The 25,251-nt window shown below is 43.4% G+C and overlaps 1 protein-coding gene across 1 annotated transcript in view; it reads right to left on the bottom strand.

Annotated features, from left to right (window-relative positions):
• LOC126188767 (synaptogenesis protein syg-2-like) overlaps window positions 1-25,251 on the bottom strand; it is a 478,582-nt gene that overhangs the window by 77,590 nt on the left and 375,741 nt on the right. Inside the window, exon 6 of the mRNA XM_049930377.1 lies at window positions 2,376-2,527. Within this exon, the coding sequence (XP_049786334.1) occupies window positions 2,376-2,527 (152 nt within the window). The remainder of the gene's footprint in view (window positions 1-2,375; window positions 2,528-25,251) is intronic.

Genomic DNA, 25,251 nt, shown 5'->3' with positions numbered 1-25,251 from the left:
ACCACTCCTCTTGTCCTCTACGTGTACAATGAAGCAATATTTAGAATTGTCCTGCATGTGAGTGTGATTCTGAGTCTGAAGCTATTGTAAACCTCATCTTGGTTATGTGAACCAAACTGGACTGTGGACTGTTAGATTTTTTTAATGACATTACTTGGAACAGCATACCGCATCCTACATCTATTTTGTTTGCCAAAGTCATTCGATTTCGTAAAGTGACTGTTAATTTCATTAAGAATACTGTGAAATAACTGCAGGCTTTAATGGTATGTATATTTCATACTTACGGCTTTCTTATGATAACATTTCAGAAATGGTATGAGCTGATAAATCAAAACTGTCTAATTTAATTCTAAGTGTATTTTTTAACGACGTATGGCGGAGAAAATTGTGACAGGTGCTTTATACTGTAAATGCCATTTTGCGTTCTTTCATACAATTCAGTGTAATCATGTAATTTAAATGGCTAGATAGAGAACACACGACAAATAGATAACTAAATAAGTAATTAATATAATCTGGCTCATTTGCATGCTGTGAGTTTCGCTTCCTCAAGACCTATACTCGCACTCTGACGAAAGTAATGATAAATAGCGGAAATTAGGACAGAGAGAAACTTGACATCGGAATTGGTGATCACCAAGCAGATATAGTTAAGCTACTCTGCTAGGTAGGCAACAAAATAACCCATGACGGACGCTTCAAGGACGACACGAAAAGCAGATTATCACTGGCAAGAAGGGCATTCCTGGCCAAGAGAAGTCTACTAGTATCAAACATAGCCCTTAAGTTGAGGAAGTAATTTCTGAGAATCTACTTTTGGAGCACAGAATTGTATTGTAGTGAAACATGGACTGTGGAAAAACGGGAACGCAAGAGAATCGAAACAATCGAGATGTCATGCCAAAGACGAATTTTGGAAAATTAGGTACATTGGTGAAGTAAGGAATAAGGACTAACTCCGCAGAAAGGGCGAGGGAAGGAATACGTGGAAAACAATGACAAGAAGTAAGGGACATGTTGATAGGGCACCTTAAGACATCTGGGAATAACTTTCATGGTACGTGATGAAGCTGTTGAGGGTAAAATCTGTAGAGGATGACAGAGATTGAAATATTTCAAGCAAATAATTGAGAACGTAGGTTGCAAGCATTACTCTGAGATAAAGACGTCGGCTCAGGAGAGGAATTCCTGGAGAGCTGCATCAAACCAGTCAAATTACTGATGACCCACAAAAAACTGATTTGTTGTACTTAACTTGACTTGGAAGAGCAGTTGAACGGAATGGACAGTGTCTTGAAAGGATAATGTAAGATTAACATCAACGAAAGCAAAACGAGGATAATGGAATGTAGTCTAATTAAGTCGGGAGATGCTGAGGGAATTAGATTAGAAAATGAGACACTTAAAGTAGTATAGGAGATTTGCTATTTGTGGAGAAAAGAAACTGATGATGGTCGAAGTAGAGGATATAAAATGTAGATTGGCAATGGCAAGGAAAGCGTTTCTGCAGAAGAGAAATTTGTTAACATCGAGTATAGATTTAAGTGTCAGGAAGTCGTTTCTGAAAGTATTTGTATGGAGTGTAGCCATGTATAGAAGTGAAACATGGACAATAAATAGTTTGGACAAGACGAGAATAGAAGGTTTCGAAATGTGGTGGTACAGAAAAATGCTGAAGATTAGATGGTTAGATCACATAGCTAATGAGGAAGTATTGACTAGAATTGGGAAGGAGAGGAGTTTTTGGCACAACTTGACCAGAAGAAGGGACCAGTTAGTAGGACATGTTCTGAGGCATCAAGGGATCACAAATTTAGCATTGGAGGGCAGCGTGGAGGGTAAAAATCGTAGAGGGAGACCAAGAGATGAATACACTAAGCAGATTCAGAAGGATGTAGGTTGCAGTAAGTACTGGGAGATGACGGATAGAGTATCATGGAGAGCCGCATCAAGCCAGTCTCCTGACTGAAAACCACAACAACAACAACAAAAATTTAAAACTTGATCTTATACGTTTTAATAAGTAGATTATAGTAGCTTCTAAAATTTGTTAAACGCGTCAATAATCGTATGAGATATCGGAAATACTGTTTTTCCAGGAAGTCACTAGATAGGGAACCTAAAACTGGGATTTAGTGACAGGATGATCGTTTTAGCCATTTAGTGATTAGATTAAGTCATCGGCGAATGCGAAATTCCTAAAATTTCTCCATTTCCTTATTGATTACGAGAAGTACAGACAAGAGCAGGGAGGGGGTACACACCAGTCCCAATTCCTTCCCTTCCATGCCCTTCAACTGTTACAACTGCAGCCTGGTTCCTGTGCGAGCTGCAGGTGACTTCGTGCTCTGAGAGTGTGTGCGGCCACTCACCTTGTCGGTGCTGGCGGGCAGCCGCGTGTTGTCCAGCCACCAGGAGACGACCGCCGGCGGCCGCGACCCCACTGTGCGGCAGGCGATCTCGTAGCGCCGGCCGGCCGTCAGCGGCTGCTCGCTGCTCAGGATGGTCGTGGACAGCGGCCTGACTGCAACAGCGCACCCGCCCGTCAGCCGCTGAACTAACCACTTCTCGAGTTGGCGGATGTAGAGCTGCCTGCCGTGTTACTCATTGCCTTACACCACAGATACATTAGCTGGGACACCTGGCGTTGCCAGGGTACTGATGTATTCCAGTCTTGTATTAGCCCATCTCCTCCTGTCTTCTCTGCCTTGTCCAACTTCTCACCCTACTCTCTCTCCATCTCCTCTTCCTTTTCTATCTCTCCATCTTCTCCTCCCTCCTCTATTCACCCTCTCTCTACCCACTTCTTTCTCCTCTCTCCCCTCCTACCCCTGACCATCTTCTCCCCCATCCCTCTTATCCCTCTCTTACCATCACATCCTCCCCCTTCTCTTCGTCTCTCTCTGTCCATCTCCTTCCTCCTCTCTATATATCTCCCCATCTCTATCTCCTCCTCCTTCCTCTCTCCTCCTTCTCCCAATTTCCTCATTCCCCATAAGTTCCATCTTATCCTCCCCCAATCCGACTACCTAATCCTCTCCATTTCTCAGTCCATGTCTTACGTCCCCTCTCTAGCCGTCCATTGCTAATCGCCCCTCTCACCGGGCACGTCCTTCTTCCCCCTTATGTGCCTTTGACGCCGGTATCACCGCCTTCAGAGTAGGATACTGGTGTTTCTTGGCACAATTATTCATGCCAAGTAGTAAGACATGTTCCACATTTCGTTGTTATCCATCCAGGGGCTTAGGAGGTAATGTCGAACACATGTTTATGTGACACATATTCGACATATGTGAGCTGATACCCTGCTGTGCTAGATTAGATTAGATTAGATTAGTACTTGTTCCATAGATCATGAATACCACACTTCGTAATGATGTGGAGCGTGTCAGGTAAATAAAAGGTGTCTATACAAGATATTACATTAGACAAAATATTACATGACACTCAATATTTTAAATTTTTTGTGGGGGTTGGGAATTTACCTACTTACTATATCCAAAAATTCATCTAATGAGCAGAAGGAGTTGCCATTAAGAAATTCTTTTAATTTCCTTTTAAATGCAATATGGCTATCTGTCAGATTTTTGATGCTATTAGGTATGTGACCAAAGACTTTTGTGACAGCATAATTTACCCCCTTCTGAGCCAAAGTTAGATTTAACCTTGAGTAGTGAATATCATCCTTTCTCCCAGTGTTGTAGCCATGTACACTGCTATTACGTTTGAATTCGTTCGGATTGTTAATAACAAATTTGATAAGTGAATAATATATTGTGAGGCTACAGTGAAGATCTCTAGCTCTTTAAATAAGTGTCTGCAGGATGATCTTGAATGAGCTCCAGCAATTATTCTGATTACACGCTTTTGTGCAAAGAATACTCTTTTACTCAATGTTGAGTGCTACGCCTAAAGACTGCATAGTGCATGTTATACCTATCTGTGGTATTCAGCCTTGTGGCTTGATCTTAGGACCCGAAACATGTAGATAAATTTATGGGCTTGGTGTAGTGCTCACTATTGTGATCTGCGTGACAATGAACAGCACAAATAAAAAAAAAATGCACTCCACACATTTAAAAGTATTCCATGTCTATTAAATACACGAAATAAACAGCAGCAGATCGGTTTAGAACATTTTTACGTCAACCTTCCTACTCCATATCCCCGCCCCTACCGGTTGTTGCGACTCTTACTGCCACAATATTTTTTTATACATGTAACGGCTTGCACGTAACAAATTCGCTTGAAACTGTTCCACCTGTTGCTGTTATGCTTCGATGTCACCACACTTCCATTCCGACCCCTTTGGGATGTAGGTGATTCTTAGCCATATTGTGCTTCTTTCCAGATAGCAACCAGTATGTCGCTGATTCTTTAAAGAGTCTAAGTCCTGTAGAAACCAGCTTCAAAACATTGATTACTTTACAAATGAATTAATTTTTTACATATTTTACGTTAAACATGTAATAGAGAAAAAATTTAGAAGAGGATTCTAATTACGTACAAACCTTGTTGGAAGTCACGTAGTTATCACATAATCAAGCACTGGCTGAGGTAGTCTTGATAATCTGAGCTCCATTTTAAGAAAAATAATTTTTCGGAAATATCAGTGTTCATGAAGTCATATCTCCTGGATTATGTATCGTTCGATGATATTGTTTGGAGGCACATTTAGTAGAATCTGCGTTGCTAACAGATTTGGTAGTGATGAAGAAATAGATTAAAACGTCATCTCTCTTGCGGTAATTCCACTGCATGAAAAGAGAAAATGAACTTGTGGATCATGCTAGCGAGAGAAGGTTTGAAAAGGTTTGAAATTATAAGTAAAATTTGTTAGAAGCCTGGAGACGCCCCCATTCTCAAATACTGGAAGAATAAAATCTGCATGTTTAAGCAATCTTTCATCTCAACCCGTACTGCCGTTGAATGGTAGTCGTTCTTACATCCCACAGTGATTCTTGTCAGATACCAAGTGATATGTGTACCACGTTTGACTGAAATCAATCCAGTGGTTTAGTGACAAAAAAAATGGCTCTGAGCACTATGGGACTTAACCTCTGAGGTCATCAGTCCCCTAGAACTTAGAACTACTTAAACCTAACAAACCTAAGGACATCACACACATCCATGCCCGAGGCAGGATTCGAACCTGCGACCGTAGTGGTCCCGCGGTTCCAGACTGTAGCGCCTAGAACCGCACGGCCACTCCGGCCGGCGTTTAGGAACAGATGTTAAATGTGCATGATGGCGAATTGATATACACCGCACAATCTGCCATCTGTGGCGAGGCAAGGTTTTAAACCATCATCTAAGTTACAAGATGGAGGGCAAACAGCAGAGCTTCTGTCATTCGGCACAATGCAAATTGGATAGGACGTTACACTGTTTCCCTTTTGTAGTTCTAAATGTGGATGAAAGGACTTGGTGTACTTGCTGAGAATGTAACTGTAACTGGAGATAGATCCCGCCCCTCAACGCCAGGGAACGAAGCCGATAGTCCATCTGGAGCGGCACGGGCATCCTATGGCTGTAACAATCCCAACAGAAAATCAACTTAAAGAAACCCAACCAATTCAAGTCAACGCAGTCTCGAGTACAAGTCTAAATTCCACAACAGAGAGCACTCCAGTAGTCAGATTGCCACCTGTGGACCCGGTAAGGGTGTACCCCAATATCGACTACACGATGCAACTGACTAGGCTGGAAGAGCCGACTACCCTGGCCACTGCCTTACGACATGTGGTCCGTGTAGGACATGAAGAGGGTAGGACGGTCACCTTTTCGGTAATGGAGGCTGTGGGCAGAATTCAGCTAAAGTCAGTGAATCTCCCCATTGATTTCGGAGCCCTGCGGGACCTGCTCAAGAAAGTTTTTGAGAGACGTGGTAAGAAGCTTGACCTCAATTTCATTTATGAACAGGCTGTACTGGCAAACGGACGAATTGCTTGGGACTGGAGTAAGACTTGGCCAGACGATCGCATGCACACATACTTTCCTTGATGACTGAAATAACAATTGGACAATTAAACACTCACAATAGCCGACTTGTGATACAAGAGCTCCGTAAAGAGGTGGAGTAGAGGAGACTTGATGTGCTCTGCCTACAGGAGCCGTACTCCCAAGCTGGAAAAATCGCTTTTGCTGCCGCAACATGGCAAATTGTCAGCAGAGGAGAGGATGCAAGAGCGGCAATAGCGGTTACAAATAAACTTATGAGGGTCACTACGCTTTCACAATTCACAACTAGTCACTGCAACGTCGTGGAGCTTCAGTCTCCAGTGGGAGTAATCATTCTCATAAACACGTACTTTCAATACGGGGATGATATCGAGTAACATTTAGAACATCTGGCAAGAGTTACCACGGCGTTGCGGGGACGGAAGATAGTCATAACTACTGACACATTAATGCAAAATCCCCCCTGTGGTACAGCGGCACCAGAGATACAAACGGAGACAAAGTGGAAGAATTCATCATGGCTTCGCAACTCCTGGTGGCCAACAAGCCGGGCAACCCTCCTACCTGCGCAACAGGAAGACGACAGGGCACGAACATCGACGTAACCCTAACATCTCCAAACGCAGAAAATCTCATACAGCGCTGGAAGGTCATGAGCAATGCCACCACTAGCGACCATAATAACTTTCACTCTAGGTGCAAGAGAGTGCCGTTGGACCATGGGGTGGGATGTACAATTCAACTACAACAAAACAGACTGGGAACGCCTAGCAAGGGAGTGCAACATTCCTGCCTTGCCGGAAGGTGACGTACATCAAGACATAGACGTGGACGAAAGAGCTGAGGAACTGGTGGGCGCAGTACACAGAGCGGCGCGGGCCGCTGTACCAACCAGGAGGAAGGCCATGGCGGCCACACCGTCACCATGGTCTGCCGAATTAGAGTAATTACGTCAATCTGTCTGGAGGCTAAGGAGGAACTACCAGCGCAGTGTCGTCTGGCTGGAAAGGCAAAGATGGCAGTTGCAATATTGGGAGGCCAAGCAGAAATTTCAGAAGGAACTATGCGAAGTAAGAATGCGTAGCTGGGAGAGCTACGTGTTGAACCATCTGGCCTTGGACCCATGGGGTCTCCCGTATAAATTAGTGAGGGAAAAAATCCGCTTTCCCCTGGAGTTGTCAACAGTCAGGCAGGGGGACTGGATGACGGAATCTTGGCAGGAGACTGCAGAGGTCCTCCTCCGGTCCCTGCTGCCTGACGACAATGCGGATGGAGAAACCGAAAGTCAGCAGCAACTGCGGGATACGGACCTAGATGAATACAACAAGTCAGTCTACCCATTCTCGGAAGAGGAGGTGGCTGCACAAGTAAGATCCCTAAAGAGAGGAAATCTCCAGGACCAGACGGCATTGTGGCTGAGGTGGTGCAATTCCTGCCACCCCAGTTAATCGCGCCGCTAAATCACCTCTTTAATTAGTGCCCAAGACAAAGAAAGTTTCCCAAGAGTTGGAAAACCGCAAACGTTGTAATAATAAAAAAAGACCTGAAAAAGACCCGGACGAAGTTAAATCATACAGGCCGATTTGCGTATTGCACCTGTTCGGGAAGCTGTTGGAAAAACTGTTGGCTGACAGATTGACGGCTCACCGGGTGCTGTGCGGGATGAGCGGCAGGCAGTTCGACTTCAGGCTGGGGCGGTCGGTATCTGATGCTGTCGCCCTGGCGTCTAAGGTCTGTGGCTCAACCCCATATAAGTACGTAGTTGGCATGATGGTGGATGTCAGTGGCGCCTTCGACAACCTGTGGTGGCCTTCGCTCTTCTCAAGTCTGTGGGAGAAAGAGTGTCCAGGGCCTCTATATGGGTGTCTGAGGAGCTATTGTAAGGATCGGGAGTTAGGCTATCATCCCCTAGCGGGAGAATTGGGAAAGCAATCACCAAAGGGTGTCCCCAAGGCTCCGTTTTCGGACCCCTTTTCTGGGGCATCCATATAGGACCGTTACTAGACAGACTACAGCAAAGTTAAGAAGTGCTAGAGGTGATAGCCTACGCAGATGACCTCCTCCTGTTGGTCGGCGGTCGCAGCCGAGAAGACATCGATCCAAAGATCGAAAGGGCCATAGAGAAACTGCACCAATGGTGCCAAAATACAAAAATGACAATACCTCCGAGTAAGTCTACATACTTGCTTCTAAAAGGTCAGCTAATCAGGAATCTTACTGTTAGAATCGATGGCTCACCAGTTCTTTGATGACGGGAGACGCGATACTTGGGAGTCATAATTGACGAGAGATGGAACTTCGGGAAACACATAGACACCGTAACCCAGAGAGCTCTCCAGCTACTAAACCATCTCATCTCCACTGGACATAAGAGATTTCATCTCCCTCCGCATCTCATAAAACTTTCTCCCAATAGTATTCTAAATTGAGTAGTGGGTTACGGTTCGGGAGTCTGGGTGCACAGGCCCAAGAGGGTCGTGCCCGCCATTACAGTGAGAAGGGTCCAAAGAAGCATGATTTTGAGATCTGTATGGGCCTATAGAACATCTCCGGCGGGAGCTCTGTTAGTCATAATGGGGCTCTGCCCACTAGATATCAAGATACGTGAGCATGCGGCGTAGTAGTTTAAACTGTAGCTCACTAACATAACTGTAATAGTTAAGCTGCATTGTAACCCAATCTATCTACTACCTTATGACCCACTAATCATGTTAGGAGGTGGGTTAACATGTATAATTAGTACTGTTATGGAAATAAAGAATTTAAAAAAAAAGTTCTAGGGGACTGATGACCTCAGATGTTAAGTCCCATAGTGCTCAGAGCCATTCGTTCAGAGTGAGGACGCCAGCGTTCCCAATACTTCGGCGGACTGACCAGGCCAAGGTCGTCATACTACACGGCTGCACAGCAACCATCGGCGCGGTTCAACAGACGGAGAAGAACGGTGGTGAACGAAAGGATACAGAGACCCTCCCAAACTGGCGCGTGGTACGGCAAGTGCCGGAGACACAGCGGGCGCTAATCTGCCTTTTGGTTGAAATGGATCATGTAGTTTAGGAGCATATGTTGAAAGTATATGATACAGATATACTCTACGCTATCCGCTGTCTGTGCGGCGTCAAGGTCTGAAACCAACATGTTACGAGACGAACGGCTAACAGCCGAGTTTCTGTCATTACGCACAATGCGAACTGAAACCAATGTTAGAATGTTTCCCATTTGTAGCTCAAATCAAGCAGTGATGGACATGTTGAATTAGTAGTACACATGCAGTAGTACAGTTAATATAATTTCTCCGAAATTCCCGATATAAATGCGATGATTTTCGTTTATACGTTGAACTGGCAATACGGTGACGAACGCTTTGGTAAATCGTACTCACATTCATTTCGTGTTTTTATATGCAACTGAGATTTATTTTTGCAATAAATTCTTGTATTTGCTGCAATGAAAGTGATTTTATTCAATGTTTCCTTAGAAGTCGAACACAATACATTAGTTTGGCTGGAAGCATTTAGTTTTCTGGTGATTTCTCAACAATACGTTTGAAATGTTTTATTGTGTTTTCGTAGGAAATTACATACGTTTCTACACATAATACCTGCTTTTTACCCAAAATAAGTGTTTCTGATTTACGACCTTTACTTAAATCATTACAGATACGGCACCGAAACGCTGGGAGGTAATTAGTGAAATGTATTTGAAAACGATACCACAGTAAACTCCTGTAGTGAGTTATATATTAACACTCTGTCGCGTCAGAATCGTTGTCATTCCTAGAGATTTGTTCCTGAAGAACAACGTATTTTTACTAGCTCGGTGTATAAGACAGTTATTATTCAGTTCATAATATTTAGACAAAAAGAAAATGATCGCACGGTGTTATTGTACTTCTACCACCTGGAGGAAGTCTTTCTTTGGTGACTTGCACCACAAGAAAGGAATGATGCAGTGATAAGAACCATATAAACATATCCAGTCCCTAAGCCAAGAACAACTCCGACCAAGCCGGCAATCGAACCTAGGACCACAGGATCTTGTGACAGGAATGCTTAACACTTGAACCAAGAGATGCGAACATTTAGGCATCTACACTATCAAATAGAAAACTTTTCGCATCTGCTTGCTAACAGTATCAAACCTAAGCTTCAACCTGTAAATTCGCCATCTTTGTCTTTAAAACCATTCTCACAGATTCTTTTAAACAGCTTTACAAGTGGAACGAAATACTGCTACCTCTTAAATATCTTGTTGTGCAACCAAACGCTCTCCAAGATTTCGCCGTAGGAACAAAGAAACGTTTGCAGAAGAATTTTAGACACCATTACTTCACTGAAGATTTAAAAGTGATCGAGGCAAAATATTAAACTTGAGTAAATAAGCCATCGCCTCGTCGGATTTCTGTCTTCTACCGCGATGTCGTTGGTGTGTCTTCTGGAGCGTACCTATCAATATCAATACAACCATCTCTTGTACGACTACTTTCAACATTTGTAGACCGATTCCAACGGAAATATTCTATACATAAAACTGTTCAAATCATGTCTGTTATTGCGTTTCATTGTTTGGAATAGATTACGATAGGTTTCTTTCAGAGGCATTATGTATGCAATTTTTGTATGCGTTTTTGTATCCATTCGTACGCGATGGGCAGAGGGTATAGTACAACGCTGGACAAAATTAAAAGATGGATAACACGTAACCTAATAATGCGGAAAGTACTGGAGGCAAATAAATGAAAAAAGGTTCGGATGTAATTTATTGTACGACAATCATTTGTAAAAAAGCCACGGTTCAAATGCCATTGATTAGCGTGAGTAGTAGCCAAGAGTCCAATGTGTTAAAAATCACAAGTTACAAACGGCTGTCAAAAAGCAGTTAGTATCGTGTGTGGTCGCCTCGGACAGACACACAGCATGCATAGCGAATAGCTATATGATTAACAAGCAAGTTCTGAAATTATTAAAATTATAATTATATCACTATCAAATGTAATAAATATTAATTTTATTAAATTAAGACACCCAGGAGGCGCCTGAGGAAGTCGCAGACACCCTTCCTCCAGAGCGGTTTTTATCACCTGAATGGTTCATGATGGGGTCTGGCGTGTCGCAGCTGCCCTCCCAAGAGCATCCCACGCAAGTTCAATAGGATTCAGGTCAAATGATTTGCCCGGCCAATTTATAAGGTGAATGTCTTCGCAAGGAAGATATTCGTTAGCCAGTCAGGCCGTATGTGATTTTGCGTTGTCGTCTATAAAAATGAAATCAGAACCAACAGCACACAGGGCTGTTTCCCGTCTGCACCTCTGGGCTTTTACGGAACCAATGCCAAACGCATGGGGCAGCGTGCGGATATCATGCAAGACCCCTGCCGAAATGATCACACCTCTGCCATCATGGGTGTCTCATTCCCTGATGTTGCGGTTCCCTCCATATTAAGACTAGCCGGGAATCGCTTGATATACTGAATATGGCTCCATCCGCGAAGAGAACTTTAGCCTGTTGAAGCTGTGTCCTCTGTCTGTATTGTATGCCCCGTTGTTAACGCTCCATTTGTGGGAGGCGGCGAGTAAGATGCACACGGCCGACTTTCTGGCATACAGCCTTCTCCCGCGGAGCCTTCTGGCAACCGTCTTTCTGGTGACTGTCGTTACTGTGTCAGCAGCAAGGTCACACGAGAGTTGTGTAGCTGTAGACGTTCTCTTGCGCTTGGCTGAAACCAACAAATACAGTCATGATTGGCCGTTGTGGCTTTCGGGTGACCTTGTTCTAGTCGTCTGGTCAGTGTCCCACTGGTTTTTAAACACCTTCCACATATTCGAGATAACACTTTGTGTTACGTCCATTTCTCTCGCAACTTCAGGTTGAAACTGCCCAACCTCAAGCCCACCCATGATTCTCCATCTCATAGCGTCGTCTAAGCGATGATGTGTACCTATTTCACTGAAAAAACGAAAAGAAAACGGTATTATTCACGGAAGGAAACAATACTCAATATCGTAATGCGCAACGGTGTCGGGCCGCCAACACTAATACGTAACCTTATTTCAGCTACGCCAGCACCACACTGTTTGTATATGTCACTTACGGCCCCAGTATTGTTTGGTTTCTTTTCAGAAATGTGGGAAAATGGTACCCGTCTCTTAATTTCGTCCAGTAGTGAACATATTATTGAATAACGCTGTCTTATTTCACAATTTACTTACGTTTTCTTACAGATCTTGCTCCGTCCACCGCTGCCAGTTATCACCATGAGTATAACGGATTATTTTGTTATTAATGTAGGTTTCATACCAGATGATTTAGTCATGTATAATATCTCTAGATACAAATCACTCTCAATATGTACGCAGTATTTTGTACCACAGTGATTACTGTCTTAATTAAAACAGGTTGTCGACTATAATATAAATCTGTTGTAATCGAGAATGTTTTACAGAATTTTAATACCACAGCTAAGATAAATACACACATCAAAAGAAGTTTTGCATCACCTCGGTTCTGATAGTTCCAGAACCTAAACAGAAAATTGGAATAGAGATCAACATTAACATCATTTTCGCCTTTTTTATTGCGCATGAAAACCACACGTTGCATGTTGTACCACTATACAGCGAGTCCTTCACATGTTGTGGCAAAAATTTCTGTTCACACCGGTACCTCTAATACCCAGTAGCACGTTCTCTTGCATTGACGCATGCCTAGATTCGTCGTGGCTTACTATCCACAAGTTCATCAAGGCACTGTTGGTCCAGATTTTCCCACTCCTCAACGGCGATTCGGCGTAGATCCCTCAAAGTGGTTAGTGGGTCACGTTGTCCATAAACAGCCCTTTTCAATCTATCCCAGGCAGATTCGATAGGGTTCATATCTGAACAACATACTGGCCACTCTAGTCGAGCGACGTCGTAATCTTGAAGACAGTCATTTGCAAGATGTGCACGATAGGGGCGTGAACTGTCGTCCATGAAGACAAATTCCCCGCCAATATGCTGCCGGTTTCTTTGTACTACCTGACGAAGTATGGCATTCACGTATCGTACAGCCGTTACGGCGCCTTCCATGACCACTACTGGCGTACGTCGGCCCCACATAACGACACCCCAAAACAGCAGGGAAACTCCACCTTGTTGCACTTGCTGGGCAGTGAATCTAAGGCGTTCAGCCTGACCGGGTTGCTCCCAAACACGTCTCCGACGATTGTGTAGTTGAAGGCATATGCCACACTCATCAGTGAAGAGAATGTGATGCCAATCCTGACGAGTCCATTCGGCCTGTTGTTGAGCCCATCTGTACCCCTCTGCATGGTGTCGTGGTTGCAGAGATGGACCTCGCCATGGACGTCGGGAGTGAAGTTGCTCATCATGCAGCACCTTGCGCACAGTTTGAGTCGTAACAAGACGTCCTGTGGCTGCACGAAAAGCATTATTCAACATTGTGGCGTTGCGATCAGGGTTCCTCCAAGCCATAATCCGTAGGTAGCGGTCATACCTTGGGAGGCCTGAGCGAGGCATGTCATCGACAGTTCCTCTCTTGGTTGAAATGGTTCAAATAGCTCTGAGCACTAAGGGACTTACCTTCTTAGGTCATCCGTACCCTAGAACTCAGAACTACTTAAACCTAACTACCTAAGGACATCACACACATCCATGCCCGAGGCAGGATTCGAACTTGCGATCGTAGCCGTCGCGCGGTTCCAGATTGTAGTGCCTAGAAACGCTCGGCCACACCGGCCGGTCGACAGTTCCTCTGTGTCTCCTCCACGTCCGAGCAACATCACTTTGGTTGACTCCGAGACGCCTGGTCACTTCTCTTGTTCACAGCCCTTCACGGCACAAAGTAACAATTCGGAAGCGACCCAACCGCGGTATTGACCGACCAGGCATGGTTGAACTACAGACAACACGAGACGTATACCTTCTTGCTCGTGGAATGACTGTAACTGATCGTCTGTTGGACACCTTCAGTCTAATAGGGGCTGCTCATGGATGGGTTTAGTGACATCCCGGAACAGTCAAAGGGACTGTCTGTGATACGATATCCACAGTAAAAATCTATCTTCAGGAGTTCTGGGAACAGGGGTGATGCAAAACTTTTTTTATGTGTGTATAAACTGAACATTATTTCAGAAGTCAACGACAAATGAATGCCGCCACTTGTCAGCTGATCGTTATGTTCTACACCACTATGAATGTATTATACTGAAATCAACATCTACGGCCTAAGCTCAATACAATAATTTAGCCTGCTAGACGCAGTGGCAGTCATTCCTGCATAGAATGAGTTGACCGGCTAATGCTATACCACAGTAGAGAAACACGAAGTCCCGTGGAAGAGTTCCCAATGATTGAATAGCAGGTTAGAGAAACAGAATCAAAAATAGTCTACGGCAAAATGAAATGCGTCACAGACATTTTAATCCTTGGGCAACGTACGTTTTAGAAGGTTTCAGTCGTATGTTAAACCTATTTTCATTCTGAAATCAGTATCAGCAGAATATAGAGAATTCAGTAATGAAATAATTTAGCATTTCTTTATTTTCAAAAAGAAAATGCTTTCACAAGGTGAAGAGGGGAGTTTTATAGTGAATTTTAAAAGAACGAGGATGTGTAAATGTCCTCGTATTGCAGCTGTAAGAACTCCCTATCAGAAAATACCTCATCCCTTAATTTCTGGGGAGGGGAGATGGACTTTAATGCATTATAAGGAACTGTAGCTGTAGGGACATCTTTCTTCCCACACCATGGCGCACGTGCACCCACACACACAAATACGTACATAGAACGATTGTATGCTGACGGTGTGTAAAGTGTTGATGACGAAGCTATTGAGTGTCCCGTATCGAAAATCATCGTCAATAAAAAGGCAACAGGAACTACACCGTTAAACGCACAGCATGTAGCGGATAGAATGAGAGAATATTTTCAAAGCGAAAAAAACGCTTTAGTCCACTGTCACTATTTTCTATTGCCTGTTGACAACCTGGTTTCGCTATCAAATGCCATTAACATACCATCACCTGCCGCGCAGTAACCAAGCTCGCTTCCAAGTAGGTGTGACAGAAGAGTGTGTAATATGTTTCGATTTGACACACCTAGTTCGATTGCACGCCAGTGGTGGTCTGATGACGGAACTTTGTACCAAATAAACCTGGCAGCCAGGAAACAAATCAAACGTGCGACTAAATATCGAAATAAATACCGTTTTTCTGATTCTGTTAGTGGCTGTTCCAACCGACAATATGCCCGGAATACGTAAGATATTCAAGAACTACACGGAAGAGGAGGAGAGGGGGGGGGGTGGGGTAGGATAGGGTGGTAATAACTGGCTGAAGGTGTAATGGAAGAAGAAATCGGAGTCAGCATGGAAGAAATAGGGAGAATTTGAGGACTTATATTCAAATAATCGGAACGGAACAGAAAATTGAGAATGTGTTAGATGACGACCAGTTTGGCTTTAGGAAAGGTAAAGGCCCCAAGTGAATCAGATACGACGTTGCACTTGATAATGGAAGCAAGGTACTTTCATAGTTTTCGTCTACCTGGAAAAATGGGTAATACGATAGCTGGTACAAGTCGTTTGAAATTCACAGGAAATTATGTGTTAACTATAGAAAAAGGCAGGTAACATAAAAATCTATACATAGAAGAAGCAATAAAGGAAATATTTAAGGAAGGTTCAGAAACGGGATAAAAATTCGAGGTGAAGGCAACCAATAATAACATTCACTGACGACACTCGTGCCCTCACCGAATGTGAGAAAGAGTTGCAGCATCGTCTGGGATCTGCTGAACTGAATGTATAATGAGCACACACGACGTACTGAAGACTAACTGAAGAAAGACAGATCAAATGAGGAATAGAACATCTGAGATAAATATTGCGTAAACAAGGGACGACAGAGTTTCCTCCTCTTTGAAGCAACATAACATATGACGAACTCACCAAGGAGGACATACAAAGTACACGAGCACAGGCAGATGGGATAGTCCTGGCCCAAAAAGTGTACCAGTATCAAATATTGGCCATGATTTGAACGAAATACTCGAGAATATACGTTTGGAGTACAGCATTCATTGGATGTTAATCATGGACTGTGGGAAAACCGGAAAAGAAGAGGTGTGATGCTACAGAACAAAATTAAAAATTAGGACTGATAAGATAATAAATGAGAACGTTGTCGAGAGAACTGGTGAACGAAGAGACATGTGGAAAACAATGACAACAAAATGGGACAGGACGTTAGGACATATTTTTAAACATTATGGAATTTTCATGGTACTAGAGGGAGATGTAGAAGCTAAAACTGTTGAGGAAGACACAATTGTAATACAGGCAGTAAATAATTGAAGACGTAGGGTGAAATTGCTACTCAAAGGTGAAGGATTAGTAAAGGAGACGAATTTTAGCAGGATGCATCAAAATCATACGACTGAAGGACACTCGCAGCACTAGAAAAAAATAGCAAGGAGCGATTTCATTCCGTGGAAATTGAATTTTTAAGAAACATACTAGTTTATATTTCCATTCACAAGAAAGGAAAACTCAATGCAAGAATATACATACTCACTGAGTCATATCAAAAGAAATAGCATGTTGATGTACCGTTCCGCAGCAGATAATTCACATGGTGTAGATGAGTGAAACTTTCTCTGCTTCTGCTATTGCAAGAGCCAAAGTTGGATCATCCGAGAAAGCTAGACCAGGGCTGCTTCCTGACGTAGCGAGCCCTACGGTAGCGAAGCGACACTGTAACCAAGCAGGGTGACCAGCGGCGCAAAAGTATCGACAGAGCAGAAAGGTGGGCCACCATGATGCGGGTGGCCTGATTTCTTCGCGCTCTGACGGTGGTTCTATTGTGGAGTATATGGAAAAAAAATAAACATTTTGGGGTATATGGAAGAAAAATAAACATTGTTTTGATATAGAGATATTGTAATCTGCCAGCTACCAGCTACGAGGAGGAACGTGTGACAGTCTTGTCTTCGCGCGGTCAACTCTACGAGTCTCCACGGCAACACAAGTCTTCTCTTCTGAGCCATTCTGGTGCTAATCAGAGTCGAGTCCGATGCTGTGGACTTAGCACTGTCCAGTCAGCGGGCCACTTGGGGGGGTCTTCTTTTGTGTCAGGATTTTACCCTTGTCAGGCAGGCCTTGGCTGCCCTTACCCAGGGCTGTTAATAGCGTCTAGTTGGTTCAGTTGACACAGTAGATGAGAGGTCTTGCGGTGTCGCCGCCACTGATGATACGGCTCTTTCACCTGCCACCTATCAATGGCTAGGAGCTGCATGCTCATCCCAAAACCCTTCTCTCCTGGATATGTACTGCCGACGGCAATGGATGCTGGCTCTCTGGGGCAACGACCTAAGTACTTCGGAAAGCTGATTATTAAATCTTTGGTTCTCCAACAACGATTCATTGACGTCTCTCGGTCATCCAGCAGTCAATAATTAACCACGCCGCGGCCGTCCTTATTTCAGGTGGCGGATTACTAGCATCCTGATCTCGACCACGATAGTATAACTTCAACATTGCTCGAATGAGCTATTAAAGTTGTATTTAACAAAATGTTACTAACGAAGAAAATGTATTTTTGCCCCACGCCAGAAGAAACGAACGAACCGGGCTTCAGCAGGGGCTCCCCGGCCCCTGGTTGGCGGAGTCCTAGTAGGCTTGCCCTACTTTGCCTCCAGGTCTTCTTTCTTTTGGAGTGGTTAATTCTTAATTTGGTGAGACAGAGATTTAGGAACCAGGATTTAAATTGTAAGACATTTCCAGGGGCAGATGTGGACTCTGACCACAATCTATTGGTTATGACCTGTAGATTAAAACAGAAGAAACTGCAAAAAGGTGGGAATTTAAGGAGATGGGACCTGGATAAACAGAAAGAACCAGAGGTTGTACAGAGTTTCAGGGAGAGAACAAGGGAACAATTGACAAGAATGGGGGAAAGAAATACAGTAGAAGAAGAATGGGTAGCTTTGAGGGATGAAGTAGTGAAGGCAGCAGAGGATCAAGTAGGTAAAAAGACGAGGGCTAGTAGAAATCCCTGGGTAACAGAAGAAATATTGAATTTAATTGATGAAAGGAGAAAATGAAAAAATGCAGTAAATGAAGCAGGTAAAAAGGAATACAAACGTGTCAAAAATGAGATCGACAGGAAGTGCAAAATGGCTAAGCAGGGATGGCTAGAGGACAAATGTAAGGATGTAGAGGCTTATCTCACTAGGGGTAAGATAGATACTGCCTACAGGAAAATTATAAAGAGACCTTTGGAGAGAAGAGAACCACTTGTATGAATATCAAGAGCTCAGATGGCAACCCAGTTCTAAGCAAAGAAGGGAAGGCAGAAAGGTGGAAGGAGTATATAGAGGGTTTATACAAGGGCGAGGTACTTGAGGACAATATTATGGAAATGGAAGAGGATGTAGATGAAGACGAAATGGGAGATACGATACTGCGTGAAGAGTTTGACAGAGCACTGAAAGACCTGAGTCGAAACAAGCCCCGGGAGTAGACAACATTCCATTTGAACTACTGATGGCCTTGGGAGAGCCAGTCCTGACAAAACTCTACCATCTGGTGAGAGAGATGTATGAAACAGGCGAAATACCCTCAGGCTTCAAGAAGAAAATAATAATTCCAATACCAAAGAAAGCAGGTGTTGACAGATGTGAAAATTATCGAACAATCAGTTTAATAAGCCACAACTGCAAAATACTAACACGAATTCTTTACAGACGAATGGAAAAACTAGTAGAAGCAGACCTCGGGGAAGATCAGTTTGGATTCCGTAGAAATACTGGAACACGTGAGGCAATACTGACCTTACGACTTATCTTAGAAGAAAGATTAAGGAAAGGCAAACCAACGTTTCTAGCATTTGTAGACTTAGAGAAAGCTTTTGACAATGTTGACTGGAATACTCTCTTTCAAATTCTAAAAGTGGCAGGGGTAAAATACAGGGAGCGAAAGGCTATTTACAATTTGTACAGAAACCAGATGGCAGTTATAAGAGTCGAGGGACATGAAAGGGAAGCAGTGGTTGGGAAGGGAGTAAGACAGGGTTGTAGCCTCTCCCCGATGTTATTCAATCTGTATATAGTAAAGGAAACAAAAGAAAAATTCGGAGTAGGTATTAAAATCCATGGAGAAGAAATAAAACCTTTGAGGTTCGCCGATGACATTGTAATTCTGTCAGAGATAGCAAAGGACTTGGAAGAGCAGTTGAACGGAATGGATGGTGTCTTGAAGGGAGGATATAAGATGAACATCAACAAAAGCAAAACGAGGATAATGGAATGTAGTCGAATTAAGTCGGGTGATGTTGAGGGTATTAGATTAGGAAATGAGACACTTAAAGTAGTAAAGGAGTTTTGCTATTTGGGGAGCAAAATAACTGATGATGGTCGAAGTAGAGAGGATATAAAATGTAGACTGGCAATGGCAAGGAAAGCGTTCCTGAAGAAGAGAAATTTGTTAACATCGAGTATAGATTTAAGCGTCAGGAAGTCATTTCTGAATGTATTTGTATGGAGTGTAGCCATGTATGGAAGTGAAACATGGACGGTAAATAGTTTGGACAAGAAGAGAATAGAAACTTTCGAAATGTGGTGCTACAGAAGAATGCTGAAGATTAGATGGGTAGAACACATAACTAATGAGGAAGTATTGAATAGGATCGGGGAGAAGAGAAGTTTGTGGCACAACTTGACCAGAAGAAGGGATCGGTTGGTAGGACATGTTCTGAGGCATCAAGGGATCACCAATTTAGTATTGGAGGGCAGCGTGGAGGGTAAAAATCGTAGAGGGAGACCAAGAGATGAATACACTAAGCAGATTCAGAAGGATGTAGGTTGCAGTAGGTACTGGGAGATGAAGGAGCTTGCACAGGATAGAGTAGCATGGAGAGCTGCATCAAACCAGTCTCAGGACAGACCACAACAGCAACAAATTCTTCTCTTTTGATTTGTGTCTTCTTGTGGCCCTTCTAACGCCAGAGGTAAAGATACTAATGTTATGTGGCAAAATTCAACACAAAAAGAAGTTATTGTAGTTTTAGCAGCTTGTTGGAGAATTACAGTATTCCCCAGGTACTGCCATTATAAATTTATATAATGTTTTATTATATCAAACATTAACACCACTGCTACCCTCACCGTGATCGTATTAAATATCAAAATATGACACTAACATATTCCTAATTTAAGTGCAAAACATCGGTTTTCCTAGTTCACTTTCCTGTAGTTTTCCCGGTAGTCTGTATTTCTGGTTCATCTTCATTATTGACTCACTGAGGTGAAAAATTACAATTAGATTGCACAGTTTCCAAGTTGTTGAAAAGATTTCAATTTGTGCTTTATTGATTCCCATTATCCTGATTTTCTCTGGCCGCCCAAAATTTAAATTCTGACGAGCGATGAATTAGCGAACTAATTCTTCCCCTGCCACTTGGGTTTCTATATTAAGTGGATGCTTCACGCCATTTCTTTCAGCAAACTGATGTAGTAAACATCGGAAGTGTTTTAAAGTATGGTCATAGAACATAGAATCCAGACTGCTACACTGCTCCATTAATCTAGTTGTCTCTGTTTCAAAAATTACTCTCTGGAAATGCCCCTATGATGTCACTCAGTATCCTGTTTCAAGTCTCTGACGAAATGTGGACTCACTACCTCGAAGCCCTTTAGCTGCATTTCTGATGGAAGGTCGATTTTCTATTGGCTTCTTAGATAACTCTAAAGTTAATGGCGTGGAGGACATTTTTCTCTCGTGGTTCTCGCAACCTGAAGTTGAGCTAGTCTTATTAAAACTGAATCTTCGAAGTGAAATAGTTAACTATAAATTAAAATTCGTTAAATTTTTAAATAAACGTAGGCGTTCAGTATTAAAAACGAAGAAAAAAAAGACAGACGTTTTGTAGAAAAAGTACTCATGCAGACGTTTGCCCCTGCTAGTTCGTAGTATCTCTGCCCCGTGGCGTTGATTTCTGAACATATGGCGTTAGCTGCCATCTATGGAAACTGGTTAAAGCACAGCCAATCTTAAAGCGTTAGTTAGGCTATGTACTTAAATACGTGATACTGGTAATTCTTTGAGATTTTATTATAGCAGACAGATCGAAATTTCCATAAAGCTAATGCACGTCATATATCCAAAGCTTCAAAACGCAAACAACTTAGAAAACATACCTGACTTTTCCACCATAAATGCTCTCAACTCAAGATGCAGGGTTGACCACCTACACTCATAAATAGGAAAAACCCTAGCTTCGGACCTTTGTCGCGTGCGCACTTTATTCCCACCTATCCTACTCGCTAACCTGCCGTCAGCAAGAAAATAAAAACGGAAACATTTATAGAAAATAGGGTAGTAATTCGTAGTACTTCTACTCGAAGTCCAGGTTTCCAGTAAAATTAGCTGCAGCCATTTAACGGATCGGAAGACTGATCCAGTCTTAAGTGTAGTGTTGCACAGCTGCATTAGTATTTTAGCCTCACTATGGTATCACGATGTGAGTAATAGTTACTGTGCTCTAGGTCCAATGTTTAAATTTGATTTTGGATCCGAAGTGAGATTACATTTTACAACAGATATATCTTCTTTTTCTTACTCTTCTTCTCCCATTTCTTCCCTTAAAGTAGCAGGCGAGGACTAAGTTTAATCTGGTTCCCATTTCGTCCTTGGTGTTCCGTTTATTCCATTTGGAGCATAGTTCATAGATCTTGCAGGTCATATATGCCCAGGTATCAAAGCTTCATCCAGCTTTGTACTCAGTCATCAGATACGCCACGGACTGCTGCCTAAGCTCCTTTACACATTGGGCAATGAGGTGTGGATGTCATCACCCAGTCAACCAACCGACGCTTCACCGTCCTTCACCGACTTCCCACAGACGTGTACCACACTAGTAAGAGAACAGCGGTCGAGATTCTACGTTTCCAAGATGCTTATTCCCAGGTCCCAGGTGATAAATAACTGTCCTCCTTCAAAGTTACATGTGTGAATGTACTTACCCAACCTATCGTTACAACAACGACTTTTCATACAGAATGGCTATTCGGAAATTAAGTTCCAATGGTTGCGAAATGGAAACCAATGTGAAAATAAAAAATGATGTTTAGTGCTACAGTTAGTTACACCTTATAGCTACTTCTCTACATAGTCGCCACTCGGACTTAGACGTTTGTCGGAACGTTGCACCTGTGCTTTCCGCCAATCCTCTACGGTCGTCTACGGCTCGTTATCTATGCCAAAATGTTGTTTTCATAGCCAGCGGTTCATGTGATGAGAGATGAAACTCAGGACGAGCTAGTTATGGGCTGTGTTGTGGATGGTGAAACACTTCCCATCGAAAGAGCTGCAGGAGCATCTTTACTGCCACTGGAGAATGAGGTTTAGAACTGTCATGAAAACCGAAACGCATGTCACTTACGTTACGTGGGCTGCACGACATCAGGAGAAACCTCTCACCGAGCCGTCATACTTGGTGGAAGACATTATTTCCTGCGTATCTTTACATGCTCACTGTGCGCTCAGAATTGAAAAGAGCGTTGTGCCGCGATCGATGGTCATACTAGACATGCGACCCAACACATTTGTGTAAAACTCCATCGGATTTTCACAGTTGTTTCCATTTCGGGACCGATCTTAACTACTTTGCGAATAGCCCTCGTATATTTACGTCTCTCTCTCTCTCTCTCTCTCTCTCCGTGTGTGTGTGTGTTTGAACACACAGAACTGTTAAGGTAGACTTTGTCATTTCGGACTGTATTCTAACAGAGGCTGTTAAAATATGAGTGTCTTGCAGCCTGATCAGTTGACGGTAGGCAGACCCCATACAGAATTAGGCCTTCCATTTGTCCCGTCGGTTGGAGTGTGCGAAGTCCACAGTGTCGTACTCAGCACAAACAGCAGGAGGAGACTTGTAGAACCATGGAGGTTCGTTAATTAGCAGTCATGAAGACTGAAGACTGTCGTACGTCCGTCCTCAAATGGTTAAAATGACTCTAAGCACTATGGGAATTAACATCTGAGGTCATCAATCCCATGGACGTAGAACTGTTTAAACCTAACTAACCTAAGGACATCACACACATCCATGCCCGAGGCAGGATTCGAACCTGCGACCACGGCAGCAGCACGTTTCTGGACTGAAGCGCTTAGAACCGCTCGGGCACAGCGGCCGGCTGTCCGTCCTCACAGATAGTGGCTGGCAGACTGCAATACCTCTAACTGAAAACAATGAATATTTTTCAGAGACCTGTATGGTACACTACTGGTTTCTTGCAGAAAAGTCACAACAAGGCAGTTCTGAAGCGTCCATACTTTCGCTCTCTTGGTCACCCTGCAAAGCTGGGATGCAGCGCTCAGTCAACTGAGGCACATCATCAACCAAGGGGTCTTCGGCGCACGACGACGCCAGCAAGAGCGCTGAGGGGCTGCAGTTCGTGATCAGCGCACTGCGACCACGTCTCCCAACATCACACAACACGGCGTGCGTGAACGTCCGGCGGATGGGGTGGGAGCGATAAGACTGTAAAGGAGGTGCGACGTAGCAAAGGCTCTCTACAGTTACCATCCGAAGATGACGGCAAGGTGTATCGTCTAAAAATCTTGTTACGTAAATGACTACATCGAAATGGACACGTGAGACCAATACAACAGAAAAAATTTATACTAAATAATGTATCGAGTTGATTCTGTGACAATAAACCACGACAATTCCAACAGCCATTTCATTTCAAGTAGGCTGATTACGCCTCTAGTCTTTTATAATGAAACTGTGATACGTCTGACTGAAACTGCGGTACCTAACATTGTGTGAAAGAAAGTGATAACTTGTTTAGCAACATCTGTCCTTCATATCTGGAGAGTATAATGCCATCCGTAGTGAAGCACTTTGCACCATATATTGTGAATAAAAGGAATTTCCAAAAAAATTACTACAAATGATGTTTAAGTATGTATAGAGTCCTGTCTCACTGAAAGTGTCCACGTACCGAACATTGTGTGAAAGAAAGTGATAACTTGTTAAGCAACATCTGTTCTTCATATCTGGAGAGTATAATGCCATCCGTAGTGAAGAACATTGCAGCACATATTGTGCATAAAAGGAATTTCCAAAAGATTTACGAGAAATGATGTTTAAGTATGTATAGAGTCCTGTCTCACTGATAGTGTCCAGGAATTTCTATTTTATTTTATTTTTTTATTCTTTGTGGTATTAGAACAATGTGACGTGATACAGGTTCTGCTTAACCTCAGACGCTTTTAACTAACCTCCAGCACTCCTGAAGTGGAACAGAGGGATTGTTCGTTGAGAATTGAGAAGTACACAAATGTCAGCTTCTTTTGTACGAAGAAGGAGCTACACACATATCGGGTAAATCATATGTTTCTCTGTAAAAACAAGCGAACACCATTTCCAGTTCTCGAGTTGTAACTAAAGTTTTATGGAAGTTGTCGTTGGCTGCAGATTATACCGTCTCTTTATTGCAAGTTTGTAGCCGTTTAACATCTCGGCTTATGACCGATTGAGAGGACCTTGTCTCTGATATGGTCTTTATATCAAAAAGCTCACCCGGTCTAAGTGAGGGGAAAGAACCGAAGTAGGCAATTGCTAATGAAATAGTTATTGTAAAACTTATCATGTCGGGAGGATGTTGTAGTGAGTTAGTTTCTTACTGGTTTCTCTCTGCAAAGGTGGATGGGTTTATCGCAAAGCAGTTCTCAGTCTTTGCTGAGATTCTCATATGTAGGTACTACGGACGGTCGCTAACCTTCGCTAAACGTTTTAGAGTCCATAAAGAATGGCGCCGTGTGGTTCTTGACTAGAGCACAACGACTTTAGCTTCCCGAAGAGGCCATTTTCTTGGAATAAAAATGCCTTTGAATAGAATGAACGCTTTATAGCTGTGCTTCGCCAGCGAAAAGCATCAAGGACGGACGTAATTCAGGGGGCAGTAATGGCGCAACTTGAGGCGAAGTCTCCGCCGTTTATCAGCAGGGGTGCAGAGCCGCTGGGCGGGTGCGCAAACTGCCGCTCCGAGCGTGATGCCCGGGGAAGTCCCGGTCTCGCTCGGGACGTGGCGTCGCCACTGTGGCTAACGGCAGCAGTGCGGCCAACTTCTAACTCAATAACGCAGCCGGCCGCGCCAGCAGTTCACGACTACCCCTGCTCCACCACTGTCCGTCCGGACGAGGCTACACAGGGACGACAGTCAGGACTGAAGGAGGAACAGTGCCTGTCCCACGGCACACTTAGTAACTACATGTACGTGAC

This window comes from Schistocerca cancellata, chromosome 5, assembly GCF_023864275.1.
Source record: "Schistocerca cancellata isolate TAMUIC-IGC-003103 chromosome 5, iqSchCanc2.1, whole genome shotgun sequence".
NCBI classification, from domain to species: domain Eukaryota; kingdom Metazoa; phylum Arthropoda; class Insecta; order Orthoptera; family Acrididae; genus Schistocerca; species Schistocerca cancellata.
This window is presented reverse-complemented; position numbering and strand designations above follow the sequence as displayed.